Below are 18,872 nucleotides of genomic sequence, written 5' to 3' on the forward strand. Positions count from 1 at the left end.
TCTCAAACACGCGGCTAAGGCAGCTCTAGTATGCAGCCTGTGTGGCACCATTCGAATGTTTAACCCTCCCGACTAGGCCACACGAAATATAGGTAAATCCTAGCCTTCGAGTACGCCACTGCACATGCGGCCCGCACTTCAGTTGCGCAGCGTCCACACGACTTTGGTCCCTGGCACGGTAAGTGACGGAGCGCCCGCCCGCATGCATTGCTGTGCGCACAATTTGCGCTCAGACTGGACGAAGCCATCTTTTGTTTCCGTAACCACCGCATCACGGCCACGCATTTTGTTGTTCGCGCTTTTACCCTGCAGACTTTCTATCAATGGTGCCGTTTGCTGCAATGGTTCAATGCTGTGAACCTCACCAGTCTAACCCGTTCGCCCCAATGTAACCGAATTGCCGAATTGTAAACAGTCGCGGATGACATACACGAAAAAAAAAAAAAGTGGGATGCAGCAGTCGGGTATACATAGTCTCGTACAACCCGCTATTCCGTTACCCATCCTGTACCGACAAAGCGGCATAACGGCCGCCGCCGGTCAACGAATGTTCCCCGTAGACGTAACGGGAAATATATCTTTTAGTACGCTCCTCGTGGCCGAGCCGAGAACATTACCGTGTCCGCGCGTATACTCGGCGTAACGACCTTAGCACGCTCGCGCAGTCGGCGCGGGTCGAGGAACACATTACGCCAGCTATGCACCGCGTGTCCGGACGCCCCAGATAGAAGAGCTCCCCTATACAGATGACGACGCACCACACGTTACTGTGCTCGTCGGTGAAGATGCGCAGCAGGAAACGCGTCTCGCAGTTGGGCGCACTGGTGCAGGGCAGCACGATGTAGTCGCCGGCGGGCAGCGTGAAGAAGGTGACCGTCTCGCGCGTCGTCGTGTGCACCGTGACGTCCAAGGGCCGATGCGTGGCCACGAACTGCGTCGTCAGCCGCGTCAGGTTCGCCGGGATCTGCGGGACAAGTAGACGCGGGCGTCACTAAAACAAACAAGCAAGGGCGTCCGTGGTGTACAGCTAAATTGGAAGCACTACGTAACGCGCTGGATCGGTAGAGTGTTACATTTCAAAGCAGTAACCAGGCTGTGAGGACTGCCTCAGCCAAAGGGCTCTGGATTATTTTCGACTACTAATTTCGAAACAATGCAGTCGTGCTATTGCTATTCCACTACTTGTCGCGCTCTGTCACTGGCCTCTAGCAGTGCTCTACCTATTCGGTCCCCGAGGTACCGCTTGAACAAAGGTTTTTGCAAAAGGGAGCGACGTTGGACACAAGAAATGAGCACGGAAACCACAAAAGCACTCGTGTGGTGTCTGGTCTCCGTTCTCGTTCTTTGCGCTGTTCCCACGCTTTCTTAGAAGCTGTTTAACCGTAAGTAAATTTAACCTAGGCTTTTCTTCACCTTTCTGTCGGAATAGCCGAAAAGTGATATTGAAGAATAGTGGGATACGTCGCTCGAAGGGTAGTGTTGACCTCAACCTTGTGAATTTCTAAAGTCAAGTGGAGCGCGCGTAGCAGCGCAGTGGTTAGGATCACGCGTTTCAGTCAGGTGGTGTACTATCATTATTTACAGACTACAACCCAACTCACGCTGGAGTACAAACGCAAATAGAGAAAGCTTTGGCGTCTCGAGTTACGGTAATGGGACAGTAAAAAGAAATAGGCGAGTTACCAGTGGTTGAGATCGAAGACAAGCTAGATCTTCCGGTGCCCATTAGGGTATCATGTGGTTTGTTGTTCCATGCTTCTCTATGTTTGTTGTTCGTGCGGAAAGAAAGACTCCCCCAGAAGATATTGTCTTTATTTCTTCGACCTTCTACCGCTGTTGAGTCGCCTTAACTTCATGTATACCGTATACCCTGTTCTTACATAACATCTTACTCTTACATAGAGTCCATTACCTAACCTTTACTTTTCTTTGCTTTTCTTTCTGTCTTTTTATACTCCATTATCTCCGGGATCGGCCACATGTCTTTTGTTGAATAAAGCCACACTTCAGGTTCCGGTTTTAGGCACTCGCAGTTTGAACGAGTGCAGATATGTTTCATTTCGGTATTTCTTCGTTAATGGGGCATTATTATGTATTGCTCCAGTACGTAACTCTCGCTAACTTCGTGCATCGTTTTCGTTTCAAGCTTCATTTTGACGCCCTTTTTCGTTGACCTACGTGCACCAGAAGGACTAAAATCGTCTAATTTACGAGGCGACAGTGGTTAGACACCCAATTTCCACGAACCCCAAATCCATCTGAACTCGGCAAAGAAGACCTCGTCTTCAAAACAAGAATTCAAGCTCTATTTCTTCTATACGATGCCAAACAAGATCGCTCCTACTCGGAGAAGAGGCTTGGTGACCCAGAAAAGACACGAAAAACGAAAGAGCATTGTGGCGCCTCCGCATGCACAAGCTCGTCATGACGTCATGGTTTTTGACGGCGTCTGTTCGGGCCTAGCTAGTTATTTTTTTTTTATTTATAAAGGCTGAATATAGTGAATTACAAAAAGAAAACAGACTAAACTTAGCAAGTTTCAAGAACTTTTACTGAGCCACAACGGCCCAAATCCAAGAGTATACTTTGAAATCCATAACGTCACAATGACGTACCACGGATGAGGTTTCGGCTCGAAATGAGAAAAAAAAAACTTTTACCTTGATTTTCTGTTCTATTAAGCAACCTATTACCGTAACATTACCAGAAAATAGAGTATTGAAAGAATACTTTTTGAGTTTAACCTGTTTCAGTGTTTCTCTTAGTGTCCCGTTACTGTGCTCATTAAACTAACAATATACGTATACGGCGCTAGCGCGTGGGTTGAGGATCCGAGGCACTCAATGTCTGTTTCTGAACAATGTTTGCAGGAGCGATATTTTTGAATACGAGTGATTTCCTGGTACCTATACTGTCGCTTCGTCGTTTCGCGCGTCTCATTTTGAGTAAGGACAAAAAGGGAAACATCCACAAAGCTATTCGCGTGGTTGATTCACAGTGCACCGACAGCGCATCAAAATGAAGTCGTGTAAGGCAGCAACACGGCTTTATTTACTTTGGGTATGAACGGGCTGAAACGGTAATAAAGTAGCCTCTTTATAGTGTTTATACACGTACATTGCATGATGCAGATTCAAAGCCGTCTTGCTCGTCCTTACAGTGGCACTGCCAGAGCGCCCCGAAGTGACCACTCGAATACTACATAACTTAACACGTGGCTTCGGAGGATCGAAAAACTATTCCAACAAAATAGTCCTTCGGTAGGTTACCCTGCGATAGCCGACCGTCAGTAAGACTGCCCCAATTTTATTCCCCCCAAAAATTGGCTCAACTCGCGTGACTGTTCGTGTATGATGCTGGAAGCGAGCAAAATGGAGGTGTGTTGGGCGCACGTTTCAAAAATTTGCTATGCTGGCGCGTTCGCCCACGCACGTTTCGTCATGTCTAGAATTCACGGCTGACAACTGAATGCTCGTAGCCATACCTATACGTGTAGCACCAAGTGGTCGTGATCAGCGGCTAAATAATGCAAACATAAATGACATTCAAAGTGAACAGATGTCATTTCTTTGTTCATGTTGGATAGAAATAGGCGCTTGAAGTACCACCACGCCTGTGGCTTGGTGTTATCTCAAAACCGCCACAGCGAGCACTATTGGGGGCGAGCTTCACCACTGGAAAAGCTGGTGCCACCGTCGGTGTGACGTGGCATGAGGGATCGTGTGGACACAGCGGCAGCGTCGGATGCTTCGGAAGCGCCGAAGCGAACTGAAAACGAAAGTTTAAATTCCCACCTGCGCTGCGGTTCTGATTAAGTGATGAGGTTCTCCCGCCTTGTGTATCTGCCTGACAGCATTTGAAAGCACTATAATAGGTATTGGCTGCCTTTGGAGGCGTGCAGCATAGGCTACTGTTCGGTGCCGCAGTGCCAGACGCCCGCAACGGAAGCCGGCGTCAACCTTATTCACACGTAGCCGCAGGACAAGAAGCTGCGTAAAGCTTGGCTCGCGAAACTTAGAATCGGAAAACAGCCATCGGCTGCAACTCGGGTATGCAGCAAGCACAGACGCGAAGAAGATTTCTGCTACGGTGCCGGGACTGCGATGTTCGGTGAGTAGCAGAAAATGCGGACTCAGACACTCGCCAGCGCCCCCTGCGCGGCTTATGACATGACGCTTTAGTTGGTCTATGAAGTTGTTGATGCTAGATTCTGGCAACTTCACTGGAATGGAAAGAGAGCGGTAAGAAGCACATTAAAAGAAGGCACAGCACATGGTTATGTTTGTGCTATGAATTGATGTACTGGATTACGAAAAAGAAGCAGCGGGAAGTCTCACGCTGAGAAAACCGCTAAACATACAGTGCGACGCAACTTTAGAAATAATATTGAAACGTCCAAGAATTTAGAAGAAAAAAATTTTCAGTCGTCGCGACGGCACATAAAGTATAAACCTTATGCAAGCGATCTTGCACGCGACGGCGACAAGCGATGCGATGGAGATGACTGTCGCGTTCGCTCGTCGCCTACGAGTCGTACCCCATGCGATTGACGAATTCGAGCGACGTCTGCTCGGTGTTGCCGGTTGAGGGCACCAAATACACGTCGAAACTAGCGTGACGCGTGCTCATCAAATTAAGTTGATGTATTTTACTGTAAAAACAGCATAAATATTTCTCGAGGTCTTGCAGTAGGTTTTTATCATTGCTCGCATAAAAATTCAATCGTTTGCTTGTTCCGTGCGACAATCGATAGTATTTGAGCGATGTACATCCAGTTCCGGCTTCGCGCTATAGGCTAGTCGCTCGTAGCCCTTCCGGGCGTCGAGCGGCAAATTCTTGATTCACAGAATCGAGCGATCGAGCGACAAGACCGAGCGATCTGTTTAAGCGACGGCCCGTTTTGTCGCTCGCCGCCGTCGCTCGTCACCGTCGCGCACAAAGTCGCTCTCATGGGGCCTTCACAGTAGCCGTAAACGTCGAAGTCTCTATAACGAAATTGTTTTTGAACAGCTCTGATAGCGTCCACGCAACAATGATTGCTAGTGTACTGTCAAGTGCTCATATGCTGCGGCCTAAAGCTCACGGCACGGTGCGAAAACGCGCTCGCAGCGAAAGTAAAACATTGTGCACGGACATGCATGCAGACGCGCAATCGGTCGCTGCGAACCCGTGCGATCACTGCACTGAGGCTTCACTCTGTTATGCTCCATTCAGTTATACAGACAGCCCACTATAAGAACATATTTCACGTAGTTTGATCTCAGCGTTTGCCTACCTTTCACTCAAGGAGCCGGTTCTGGAGACTCCATCTTTACCGTACATATTTGGTAAAGAGATAGTGTCTGTAAACGATTATTTTCCTGCAGTTTGCGCAAGATTATTATATCGACAGTCAAAAGCTTCACTCGTTTTGAGAGTGCTTACATAAATGTCCAGGAGGGCTGCCGCGTAGTGTTTTTATTGAGCGCCGTAAGCGAAACCCGTGAGGAGCGCGCCGCGTTATCACTCATACTAAGCGAGACGCTTCCGACAGATATGGCGACTCCGTAAGTCCTTTCCCCCAATACATGAAACAAAAAGGACTGCTTCGTATCCTCAACATAAAATTCAGTCTAAGTTGAGGGGCGCTGATAACGGGTGTCCCTCCGATTAGCTAATGGCTTTAGGCAGGGCTTCGCAGAAAAACGAGGACAAATATGGAGACATATGAACGTACAACGAGGACTGACAGTAGCTGCGACCAGTTCTTGTACATGTTCCTTTATTCATCGACGTGCTTACGCGATGCCCTGTCTGAGTTCTCAGAGTATATGACTACTAGTTCAAACCGAGGCTTTATTGTAAACGCCTGAAGGAGGAGGGGGTGCTGATTTAAGTTATATCATGGCGCAGTCTATAGTTATTGTTTTGGCAGTCGGTCCTTTTAATATACTTCCCATTCTCTCGCGATAAATTACAGGAGCAGGTGCCCCCTCACTAAGCTCCTTCTTTTCTTTTTCATATTCACCACAACATTTGGTATGTATATAGACAAACGTGTGTAACTCCTAAATGAAACCGTGATGAGGAGTTCTACTCCGGAAGCTATTTAGCGTATGATAACGAGGCAGGTTGCGTGCTGTCGTCCGAGCGACCTGCCACAGAAGCGCCACAGCCGCTCGCGCGTGACGCCAGTGCATCCGAACCTCGCTGTGTGCGGGCTCTGCCGAAAAAGCTCGAAAAAGCCCCGCGGGAATACGATCCTGCACGCGACTATGGCACGCAATTGCTTTTTCTCGTGTCCCCTGGTATAGCACCGCCGGCGCGACTGCTTTTACGACGTGGCGGCCGGCGTTCAAGGTTGTGCACGCCACCTGCACAAAGCGGGTTAGCTCGCGCCAGCGTGAAATCACGCGACGCGAACGACCGTCGGTTGTTTAGACGGTGAGCCGCATAGGGACACCGAGAAGAAATCCTTCGTTGTCGACGGATGCGCAAACAGGACCGACGAAGAGCCGCCAAGTGGGCAAAAGTCGAGAGAGTTGACGAGCCTTTGTTCAGACGCTCGCGCTCATCGAGGTTAATTGAAGCACACGACGGACGAAATCGCTCGTTTATCTTCTCCGAACCCACGGGGACGTGACTCGGTAACAGCGAACCACGCTTAATGGCGTCGCGGACTATATCGGTGCCGCTAACGTCGTCGCAGTCTGTCAGGTGAACAGATCCGTGATCCCGCTTGACGTGCGAACTAACCTGTATTCGGCGAGCGGAGTTAACACGTATGAGTGCGTAACCTCAGGCCGCGTCTCATTTCACAACCGCCAATGCCGGTAGACTATTTTCACATTTTTATCATTGAAAGATCCCATGACCTTACAGGAAAACATCGCTGCTGAAATAAACGCCTCCACCACCATTAACTCTGCGCATAAGGCCAAGTGTATATACGCTATATCTACTACACAAAGGGTAACATCTGCAGCTTTCTTCGCATCAGTGCCACAGCTGAGATATCACTAAAACATTTTTTGACCACTTCAGCATTTTCTGAGCGGACCGCCTTAAACGGATAAAAAAAAGAAACGGGAAGAGGGGGAGGAGCGAAGTGCTAGGTTCAGATTTTGCAAGAGTAGTTGCAATTTCTTGGTGCGAACACAATCTGTATTTCTTTTTCTTGGAAGCTGGCTTGGAAGGAAACTTTGCTGGCTACTCAAAAAAAAAAGTGAAAGGGAGGTGAGGGGGGGATGTCAAGTAGTAACTCTGACTACAGCGCACACCCGCATTTTACGTACGCAATACGACGGTTTGAGCCTTTAAAATCGCAATGTCATCTCTGAAAACCGCAAGCATATACTTTGCTCGAGCTCACGTCAGTAGTTCGACTGCGTAATGTACCGTTCTGTAGGCACACGATTTTGTCTCTTCGTTGCAAGTGCTCTTCCATTTGCGAAAACATCATAGTCATGATATTGACACTGCAAGCGAAACGGCACATCGCTACGCCAACAGCGCACAACAGCACAATTACGACCTTATAGATATTGTAATACTGCAAATGTCGGCATGCCGTGATATTACTAACCCTCCCCCTAACCACCGACATAACTGTATTAGAGAAAAGTATAAATAAATATATATTGACAATCCAAGGAATCTAAACATGCTTCGGTTCTAAGTACCCTCTCTACAAGTTCAAGTTCAGAAAAGCTTAGAAGAGTGAAAGAAGTAAGAAGAAGAAAAAAGAAAAACAAGTAGTAGAAGAAGAAAAGGACAAAGAAATGGAGCGCTTAAATTTAGGTTATTTCCGTTAGAGTAGTAATTCTACGTTTAGTGAAGACATCTGCAGCGAATATGGTGTACTATAGATAACACATGTAAATAGGTGGAAGCAATGAGCGATGCCCACCACATGGGACACGACGTCGAGAGAAACGCACAGTGACTGAGTACGATTTTATCGTGCTTTTAATACGCAGTAGAAACGATCACCAGAACTCACGAAGATGTGAATAGACGAGGTGCTTTATGTTCTCACATATGTCAAGGCGAGCAAAACACCTTACATACACTATATACGACATAGCACATTTGTATATCGCCAAGAATCGGAGCTCACCTCGTATATGGCGAAACCAACGGGGTGCAACGTGGGCTTCTTTCCGGCGTCTCGTAGGACGTCTGTGACGTACTGCTGCGTCACGGACACCACCATGTGGCATTTACTTGAGTTTGTCTTTGGGATTTGCACGTGGAACTGTGGGTTGCATCCCGTGGTCTCTGTCGGAATAAGTGAAATGAAAAGAGAGAGAGAGAAGGCGGATGAGAATAGACCATGTAAGGCACAGAAATTAGGCTGGAACGAAACGTTATCATTGTTTCATAAGCAGGACAGCAAGATATTTATTTTGCATGTTTAACTAATAATTGGGACGTATAGCGTCAGCTGGGCGTTCATTTCGACAGCGCTAATGAGGTAAGTGCAGAAGGAAATCGCACCTTGCAGATGACTACACCCCCAAGCCGCTGCACTTTTTATATAGCGATTGTGGTAGCCCATGGAGTTCCGTATATAGACTGATTGCTGCCCCTTCACACCGGGCATACTTAATGGGGTATTTTGACTATTTTACGTTGACAATATTTAGAAATATCTGAGTTTAATGCAAGTGGGTTGAATTGGGGTACAGGCCCCAGCACAGCTGACTCAATCACGGGAACTGTGTGCGATAGCATTTGTTGGCACCGTCCAGCGGATGTTACTTGGTCGAGACCTTATTTGCAAGCGGGGCCTTGTTGGAAGGTCAGCGCTATAGTCGCGCTGCCCTCTGTGTAGCGAAGACAGCCGCTGTACCCCGCGCTACTGTGTGACAATTCACGTGGTTCGATAAGGCACGCCACCATTTCGCGTTTTGGTGTATATTGAGGCTCGCCTGACGTACGGTGAGGTCGTTGGTAAAATAGACCAGCGAAAGCAATTTGCATACCAAGCCGGCACAAGTCCCATCTGGGAATGCATGCTCAATAGAAATAGACTCGAACCCTGTGACTTACGGTATAACGGCACCTACGCTGGCCTTCGCAATATTTCGACCAACTATAGAGTTAAAGAATGCTGTGTCATCAAGCGATCGACTATTCTAAAACTATTATATCATTTAATAAGTGGCACAGAGTGCATTTTCATCTTTGACAGCAGCCGTCACATTTACTTAATCTGTAAAGCTTTCAGTGCTACAAGGAAACGTTTTACGCTCGGCACTTCTTTAAATCTGGAACCCATACAGAGCGTTTTCTTTTCGTTTCACAGCCTCTCAGTGGGACTGTTTGATGCCCGGCACCACTTAGCTTCTCGAAGTCTCTGTAAGCTTGAAGGCGCGAATATTGTAGCATCCTGAGTTTTAGGCGTACTGGATACCCTGCATTGTCCACTGTACAGTTTGTACCCTGGCGTTGAAGCGAGAAAAACAGCAAGAAATTAAGCTTGCGCTTTAAGTAAAAGCTACCACGGACCTGGGTGGCTTGGTCCCCCACCGGCGTTGTACCCGGCCCTCCAGCGACGCCTGGCCAGCACGGCGCGCCAGGGCTTCTTACTGTGGAGCGCCGCCTCTTGCATCCAGTCGTCCGGCCCGATGTGCACAAGGTCCAGATGCGTGAAGTTCAGCGTGAAGTCCTCGAAGGACATCCTGCGAAGGAGAGCCATGCTATACGTTTTGTAGCACGATGGCTCGCCCTCGGCGTCGCACCTCGAGCTCGCGATTTCTTAGCCGAGACATGAGGGCGTGGCTACCACACATTGTACGAGTACGTGCGGCCGACCTCTAAGTGCACGTAGTTGTGAAAGAAACCCGCGAATACAAGCAAAATTGCCGCGCGAATGGCCGCTCGAGGCACGTTGCGTGTATTCGAGGGCTTCTTTCACGCTCGGAAAAACAATTTTAGGTAGCACGTATTGAGAAACAGGAAGCTCTATCGGGAGGTTTTCATGTTGCTCTACAATTTTCTCACTGACACTTTTTCATCTAATTAAAATATTTGAGAAGTTGATTAACGAATTAAGACTAATTACGTGATTAGGCGGAATGCAAACAAATAATCTTAATATCTCCAAGCGACGGCAAAACAGCATTACCTTGGTTCTGTCCATGCTACATGGCTTTTGCATATTTTTAAATCTTGGTGCATGATAGTTGGGACACCCTGTATAGAATAACCATGGCTTATTGTACCTTGTTCCAGAGTGGCTGTTGCCTTGAAACATGGTATTAAGTGTCCACGATGTGCGCGCACTATTTCAGTTAGAAGCTCTTGAGGCCTTTGAAAGACAGTTTCTATGATCGTTGTAAACTGTGAGCGTGCATCGGAGGGAATTCTGCCGGGAAGCGTGCGGAACACGTGTTTGAACTTTGTCATCTATGGTTGTCGAGGCAACCGACCAGAACTCTCCATCGGAGGGCGGCTGCCGCAGTCCGAGCAGCTGCCGGTCCCTCTCGGAGAGGCTGTCCCACTCCCAGGAACGGTCGCTCCAGGGCCCGTTCCACTCGCCGCGGCCCCACGGGTTGCGCAGCCGGATGAGCGTCACCTCTCCCTGTTTGACGCGCACCTGCAAACAGCGCCGCGCAATTCGCATTTTTCGACAGGGAAATGGCACGTACATGTAACATCCCTAAGAACGCTGGCGAAACGCCCTTTATCGACCGCAAACGTCAACGTCACGAAAACGAACAAACTAAGCTAAGCGTATTCACGTATAGCACCCGCCGAGACGTTGTTTCAGTGTGGGTTACGCACTACCCCTGCCTCCGTAAGAAATTTTGCAGATGCGACGCTGTAAACCGATTCACAGCTTTAAGCGTCCTTAAGGGTGCAAATCGATCTATAAATCACATCCATAGGCCTTTACTGCTGTAAGGTTATGAGTTATAGGCAAAACACACTCTTAAAAGTGTAAATCGGTTTACAGTGGCAGGTGGCCTCTGCCAAGATATAATTACCACACGTATTTTGCGCACTTTAGAACTTATCTCGTTTTTTTCTTGACTGATTATTCTTTTTCTCGTGGAATTCTCAGCGCGTTTGTGTATGATGAACATGCCACAGAAGTAGAGTATAGCGTGCCGACATCTCCCTACACAGCTAACAAAAATTAAAAACAAAACGCAATTTGTAAGTCAAATGAACATGAAGCAAACTTCAGCTAAAGCACTTCGTGTGTAGGCTCATGGCATTGCTGAAGCTAAAAAAAAACAATTTGACATCAATAAAATCACGGCAATGTTTTACTTCATTGCCTCCTGTATCAATGACGCGGGGCGACACAGTCAAATGGGCGACGGCAGTTTGTTCACTGAAATGCGTAATACACTGCTGGTTACGGGGACGGCCAACGGTAATTAACGAGAAACCTTTAACTCTTGCCACAACGCCGTAAGTATAGTTCTGGGCTAAATCGCTTCGCAGTATATATTAAACTGCTGCTGCCGATGCTTGCGCTGCAAATGTCTTCCTTTAGGTACCTATAGGTGTTCATTTCGCGGCCATACGAAACACTGAGAGAACAGCATACAGTGAAGTGGGCAACAAAAGTGCTGCATCGCTGGATGCGTTCTCGTAGAAACGAAACACGAAGGGAACAAAACGAACGGGAAGGAACGGCATGGGCTCCGAAAACGGGACTTCGTGCCACCCTTTCACGTACACGTCAATGAAACTAGAATCGGGATAACTGCACTGGTAACCCCCTTTTACGCTGCTTTACACTACTTCATGCAATATACCACGAGCAGGCTTGAGCATACAGCTCGCATTGACCCAAGCAAGATGGAGGACTTGGTGCCTGAAGGTAAAATTAGGTGTGAGAGTGCGAACCCAAGAGCCACCATCCATGCCACCAGCTTCCCTTGCTTTCTTTTGGGTTCTAACTGCGTGAAATTGGAAAGAGCCAATACAAGAAGCATAAAATAAGTTCATGTGCAGAGTGAGTATACCGACTAGTTTGTTGAAGCTGAGCGTCACAACATATACATACAATTGAAGATGAACTGCGCGTGCACTGGTGGACAGATGCCCATAGGACCGCAGTATCTTTCTTGGTTGACATATTCTGCTGTAATAAATTTTTGTGATCTTCATTCACTGGTTATCTAACCGCGTGTGCATGTGCAGTTGATCATCGGTTGTACTTACATAATTATGAAGCTCGGCTTCAATGAGCTATGTGGTATAGTGGCCACTTGAACTTCTTTTAAGTGTCTTCTTCTCCTGCGTTGGCGTTTTCAAGTTCGCGCAGCTAGTACCCAAACGTTAACATGAACCAATTAGCCCCTCACGATGCAGTTGCTTTCTCTTTATCACGGCGCATGACCTTCGCCTTTGACAGTGCCGCGCGCAAGCGTTGACGGCCATGTGTGAGGCAACTCGGATGTGTGCTGAAGCTAGCTTGCGGAATTACGTATGTTGTCTGAGACACACTTGTACACAGTACTCAATGAGACGCACTCAGGGAGCTCTGTACAAACACGTGAGTGATAGTGACTAAGCACGCTTATCGGAGAGCCTTAGCACTGCGCAGGAAGTTCTCTGCTGTGCTGTGCATGGCCGTCGGCGTGACTGCTGGCACCGGAGCGACGTTCGCACATACTGTGCTTTTCTGTCAGTAGTCTGCGGGCAGCATGGTTGTTGGAAGGTAGAAATATTGCGCAGTTCAGGTTATCCATGGGTGCACAATGTACCTGATTAAGTTTTCGGTGTCACTTCATGCAGCAAAATGGCCCTAGACAGACTAACACACTATCTTACGGGCAGGCTTGAGAAAGACATGAATTCAATGCTCCTATGACATTGACCGTGGCAAATCACCCAGCGAAAACCGCTCCGCAGTGACCTCTCCGCAGGGCCACTAACTTCAGTCGAAATTCGCCCTTGCAGTCACGCACCGGGTGCATATTATAGACCCCCAAAACACGGCACTCGCTAGCTCTCCTTTTTCTTGCATTGGTATAGTATTGGTATAGTTGACCATAATTCTCATGGACATGATCCGCTTCTCATATAACTAAATTATCATCGTTCTGGTAACTGCACGAGGATAGCTACAGCTCGTGTGACCCTTTCGCCATTTGCCAGCTGCCCACTGCAACACACTGAATTTGCGCGCGCATCGACTGCTCAATATCACAAGTGTGGTTGACGGAGCTCAAGTCTAGACCTTTCACACCGAAAAGAGGCTATAAGGACAGCAGTAGCCGCTTTTCTGTGTAAACCCATATTAGTGCAACCTTTTCTTCTAGACCACGACATGCACGCCGATTATTACTAAGTACAATAGTAAAGAGCTGCGTACTGCTAAGTATCATGACGAAATATGTGCGACCCTCACCTTTGCTATCCCCGTCACACTGTAGGCATGTTGCGTGTATAATCCATTATTTAGTCGTGCCGGGCCCTTGTGATGGTCCTAAAAAAAAGGACAATGTAGGAAGTGTTAGGTCACATCGCTTCAAGCACAAATGCTGGTCACAGGCTTGCCGAGGACAATGCGTGCTATCAGCCGTATATACCGGCTTCTAGAATCCTTCGTGGCCGCATAGGTGGATTGCACAACATGAAGTGTACACTCACTAAGCCATCGCTATACTCGCCACGCACGAGTAACATAAACAGTTCTTAAATGAAAGCGACGAAAAGGACTAATGCGTGCAGAACGTCAGAGACCTAATGCATAGATCGTGTAGCGAAGTCAGGACAATGACGCTTTCAGTTTGACTACGAGCTTTCATGCACGGTACGACGCTAAGAAGGTTTTGTTGTGCAGCAATATGACTCTAGTAAACCTTTCAAGCGTATAGGAAACGCCGAAGGGTCATGTGAATGGTGCAGAACAAAAAACAGCGCCGCCTCCCCACCGGTATGATGCAGGCGGCCATGAGTGTGGAACGGGGCACCGCACTGGACACCATGGAGAAGGCCATGGGCGGGTCCACGTGCGCCATACGGAAGGTCTGCGCCACGCCGCCTGTCAGGTCCTGCAACGCGCGGCCCGTGTGGCCAGCCTGCAGCTGGTCGTAGCCGCCATAGAACCTGCGTTACGGGCATCCAGATGGATTGTACACGTGAGCACGGAACTACTTTATTTGCAGCAGTCGATATACACAGCCTGCTGGAGCAGCAGATGATAAAGGCTGGAATCCCGTCACGGAGCGTTCTGACCATTCTCAGATTGCGACGGTCATGACGTGCTACATGAAGGCAATCGTAAACATTATATTTTCTCTAAGTAACAATACTATACACCATATCGTCGAGAGGAGCATCTAGGAACTACACCGTAGCCAAAAAAATACATCGACAGCATATTTCTTTTACTTCTTATTAAGCGTCATTACGCTCGAACATAACCTTCTGCATTCAAATTTAGTCACTTATCTGCTAATTTCTGTACGATACTTTATTTATTTAATGATCATATTACTTCTCAGGTTTGCTTTATATTGTGCTTAGTCTAATTCCCACGTAAAAAGGTTCCGTTTGATGTGCTTCATTTGGGAACTTTTCCTGCGCATATTCCTAATTGCTTATCAAAAAATTTAATTAAATTAATGCAAACGAAGAAGCTGAATTTAGATCCTGTACCCGGTAACTCCGACTCCCGTGCACATCATTGCGGAATCAGACGGTAGTGATCGAGAGAGAGCCAAGGCACGAGGCTTACTTGGCGTACGCCTTCTCGAGCAGCGCCGCCCAGAACTCGCTGGGGTCGGCCGAGTGCATGTAGAAGAGGCGCCCCCGGTGCGTGGGTAGCCGGTCGTCGACAACCAGCTCGTGCCACTCGCCGAAGCGCCAGAAGCGGAAGCGGAACAAGCCGCAGTATCCCGGCCCGAAGCCCTGGTCGGACGGCACCACGCGGTCCAGGAACCGGGGCGTGCTCGTCAGGCACGAGATGGCCGACAGTAGCCAGCGGTCGCCTGCGACGGCAGCAAGGATAACACCGTTCAAGTTCTGAAGCCTGCCTCAGGGGCTGCGAATGCGGCTTTGACGCTGGAAAGCCAAGCAGTACGCGGTGCGAGAGAATGTCCTTGTGGTCGGAGACCTGTTTGATTCATGCAGGGTACGTTTATGCAGTGCTGCCAACTTCGAAGTGACTGCTTGCCCTAACGACAAGTTTTTCAGTTATTTCTTTTGTCAAAAAATACTGGAACCGTGGTCAAATCAGGTCGATGGCGCAAAAGGCCATTCGTGCACTAGTGGAGGTCCGGCCTGAGAAGTGACCGCATATACTCCTTCTGTGCATCCATCCGCGTGCGCCCGGTGCTCGTGCCCCCACTTCCTCCTTCTTTTCCTCTTTCCCATTTTCCTTAACTGTCAGTGTAGGGTAGCAAACCGGACGCTCGTCTGGTTGACCTCCCTGACTTTCCTCTCCTTGCTTTTCTATCCTCTCTCCAGAGCTCTTGTATTGCCCGCTTACGCCTCTTATGACCAGAATGAACGCACTCTGCTTGGGAGAGGGAAAGGGAATATTCTAAGACAGACAGAATTATGGGACACGGCTTCTGGTGAAGGAATTGTCAGCAATAGTAAATAAGATTCTTGTGCCAACCAGACGACCACAAAAGGAATACACATAGATAGAACGTGCGCTGTGCTGTCTGTGTGTGGATTCCATTAGTGGTCGTCTGGTTGGTGCAATAATCTTCGAATTTACTGTCATGCACTAACAGTTCCAGTGACATGCTATTCCTGAGTTGCGAACATTCCCTTTGTTTTTTAAGAGTGCACTACTTGTGAGATAGGCACTAAAGCTTCCCCTCCCCTTATTTTTTTATCTCTCTCTTTCGGTTACGGAGACAGGGTAGGCTTCAATGCGGAATTGCTCTCTTCCTCAATGCGACCAAAGAACATGAGCACCGTGAAATTAGGCGTGAATCAAGAACTGCGGAACTGGTGAAAACAGTATAATTTCAGCCTTGAAAGGATTCTCTGACAGTGTATATACTTTATTCTGCGTAAAACAGCACACATATGGATAAAACGGCCGTACAGGACTACACATATATAGGTAGTCTTAAATTCTCAGGAAGAATTAGTGCCATCAGTGGTGCGGGAGATACGCGGCCGTGTGCCATTCCGTGCTTTTGTACGCAATTCATGAGACCAGACAGAGAAAAAGAAAGACAGGGAGGTCAACTAGACTTCGTCCAGTTAGCTACGTGGGGAAGGGGGAGTGAAAGAAAGAGAAATAAAACAAAAGTACAAGCTACGCACCTGCACTGGACGATGCCCAGCGCTTGTACAGCTAGGCGCTCAAGTCTGTCGCCTTCAGGTACTAGCTGTAGAAGAGCTCGCGTGGTTTTCTAGGCTGATGAGTTCATTCGTGTTACTCGCGCCTCTTTTCTCTAATGCCGAGTAGCAGGTCAGGAACTTGCATAAGGCTGATATCTCAAATTTCCTGCCATAACAAATGTCTCTCTCTTTTCAGCTCATTCAGGAACAATTTGACAAATTTCTGATAGGGATTACTCAAAATTCTAGAGACCTTTACGACCGGAACTTTGGGTACCAGTAAAAAAAACGTGGTTTCAGATGACTTGTCGGTACGGCGCCGATGAAGTTGTACCAAGCAAAAGCCAGTTGGAATAGATGACGTCCAGGTTAAGGCTGCTATTTAGGCCTGTTGGTGTGCCATTAGTATAGACCTACACAGCGAGTTACGGACAAAGTCGACAAGAAGAAACAAGTGATACACACACGGCGTTAACTTTATCCCCGTGTGTATTATCATTTGTATTTTTCTGTCGTCCTAGAAAGCGCTGTATGAGTATCATTTGTTTCGTTTCCTCCTTGTCCGTAACGCGCTGCGTAATCAGGGCGTCTATAGTCTGCTGACTTGGTCAAGTGAGAAGCCTCCCCATAAAATATCATCATGCAAAATAATATTTTTCTTTAGTTAAACCCTTGTCAACACTTACTGCAGTCTGCTGAAATCTACGGCCATAAATGCATGCATCGTGAAACCAGATTGTGAAAGAACCCACACGCGACACCGCCATTCTTGATCTTGTGTGTATCGCGCATCCAACACGCTATTTCTGCTAATGTTCTAGAAGAAATCAGTGATAACAAGTTAATCCAGTTTAATTATCAATTTAGCGCTAATTAAAAATATTGATCCAGCGAAAATATACTTATGACTACTCTAAAGCAATTATCTCCGCAATCAGTAGGTTTCTTAACGATTCCTTGTCACCTTTAGAGCATGACTTCAGAAGCCGTTATGTTGAAGAAAACTGGTCACTATTTAAGCACATGATTTTGCGCGTAAGGGATTTGTTTATCCCAAAACTTTGTATTTGTCCCAGCCTGAAAAGTCCTTGGTTTACCCTACACTGGAAACGCTTAATAGGAAGAAAAAAACGCGCTTACCGCACTGCTATGTACACTAACAAGGCTGATGCCTGGGTTAAGTACAGAGATATTGCACGTCTTTGTAAAACTGAAATAAAAACGTCTAAGGATTCATTCTTCAATACCACACTACCAGGAATTGTAAAAACTAATCCCAAGCATTTCTGGAAAATAGTTAACCCTGGAAAGTCTAGAGTTCAGCCTAACATAAAGGACGCATGCAGGCCCGTAGCTCTTCCCCGTCAAGACCGCTAACCAACTTAATAAGTCATTTGCCAGCGTGTTTACTATGCTGAAAGGAACATGCCCCCATTATGTATCCTACCTCATTCTCAGTGTATTAGCATGCCGAATGTGGTTGTGACTCCGGAAGTTTTAAAAGCCGTATACACCGTCTTCCTAATAAATCGAGTCCTGGTCCTAACGGTATATGCTCTAAATTACTAAAAATTACTGCTCCACACTCATCCGTTTTTCTGTGTATGCTTTTTGAGCAATCTATAGATGACAGTACCCTGCCATATGACTGGAAACTCGCGCACGTCATTCCCATCCACAAATCCGGCAATCGCGACGACTGCGGTAACTACATACCGATATCATTAACGTCAATACCACGTAAAATCTTTGAGCACATTCTTTACAGTAACATCATACAACACTTATTAAATGACAATTTGCTTTTTCCGAACCAGCATGGCTTTCAGGAAGGAAAATCCTGTGAAACGCAGCTTTTCGAACTCATCACAGATATTCGATCACTCGGTTATTCACTCTTTAGGCCAGATTGATGCTGTGTTCATAGCTTTTTCTAAAGCATTCGACCGGGTTCTTCATCATCACTTGCATGTAAAACTTCAAACTTTTAATCTTAATGAAACCATTTTAAGTTGGTTTTATAACTTTTTAACCGATAGACCGCAGGCTGTCCTACTTGATAACATTGTTTCTTCACCTACTGCTCTTAAATCTGGAGTTCCCCAGAGGTCCGTCTTATGCCCACTATTATTCCTTTTGTACATTAACGATCTTCCCAATAATATCTCGTCGCAAATTCGTCTTTATGCAGGTTACTGTAGCATGTATCGTCAGATTAATGAACCCAACGGTTCTCTTCTTCTGCAGGCTGATTTGACTACATTATCATCATGGTGTGACATGTGGCTAATGCAGATTAATGTTAATAAAACCAAGGCATTGACATTCACTACACGTCACTCGAAATTATCATTTTCTTGTAATACCAACAATGCTGCCATTGAGCTGGTAAATCAGTTCAAATACCTGGGTGTCATCATGTCAACTAACTTAACATGGAATCAGCACATAGAATACATCGCCAGCAAGGCGAGTAAAACACTGGGACTAATACGTAAAACACTCTACATGGCTACGCCTGACACAAAGCTTCTGGTGTACAACACTCTAGTCAGACCACAGCTGGAATATGCCTCTGTTATGTGGTATCCGCATCAGGAACACTTAACGCAGTC

At 47.1% G+C, this 18,872-nt stretch overlaps 1 protein-coding gene across 1 annotated transcript in view; it reads right to left on the bottom strand.

Moving 5' to 3' along the window:
- The window catches only part of LOC142583218 (calpain-9-like), a 122,413-nt gene that overhangs the window by 13,071 nt on the left and 90,470 nt on the right, over positions 1–18,872 (bottom strand). The window contains exons 4-10 of the mRNA XM_075693586.1: positions 14,690–14,942; positions 13,884–14,058; positions 13,358–13,435; positions 10,416–10,582; positions 9,493–9,665; positions 8,099–8,259; positions 759–964 (exon numbers count right to left, since the gene is read on the bottom strand). Of these exons, the coding sequence (XP_075549701.1) occupies positions 759–964; positions 8,099–8,259; positions 9,493–9,665; positions 10,416–10,582; positions 13,358–13,435; positions 13,884–14,058; positions 14,690–14,942 (1,213 nt within the window). The remainder of the gene's footprint in view (positions 1–758; positions 965–8,098; positions 8,260–9,492; positions 9,666–10,415; positions 10,583–13,357; positions 13,436–13,883; positions 14,059–14,689; positions 14,943–18,872) is intronic.

Source organism: Dermacentor variabilis, chromosome 1 (assembly GCF_050947875.1).
Source record: "Dermacentor variabilis isolate Ectoservices chromosome 1, ASM5094787v1, whole genome shotgun sequence".
In the NCBI taxonomy this organism is placed as follows: Eukaryota; Metazoa; Arthropoda; class Arachnida; order Ixodida; family Ixodidae; genus Dermacentor; species Dermacentor variabilis.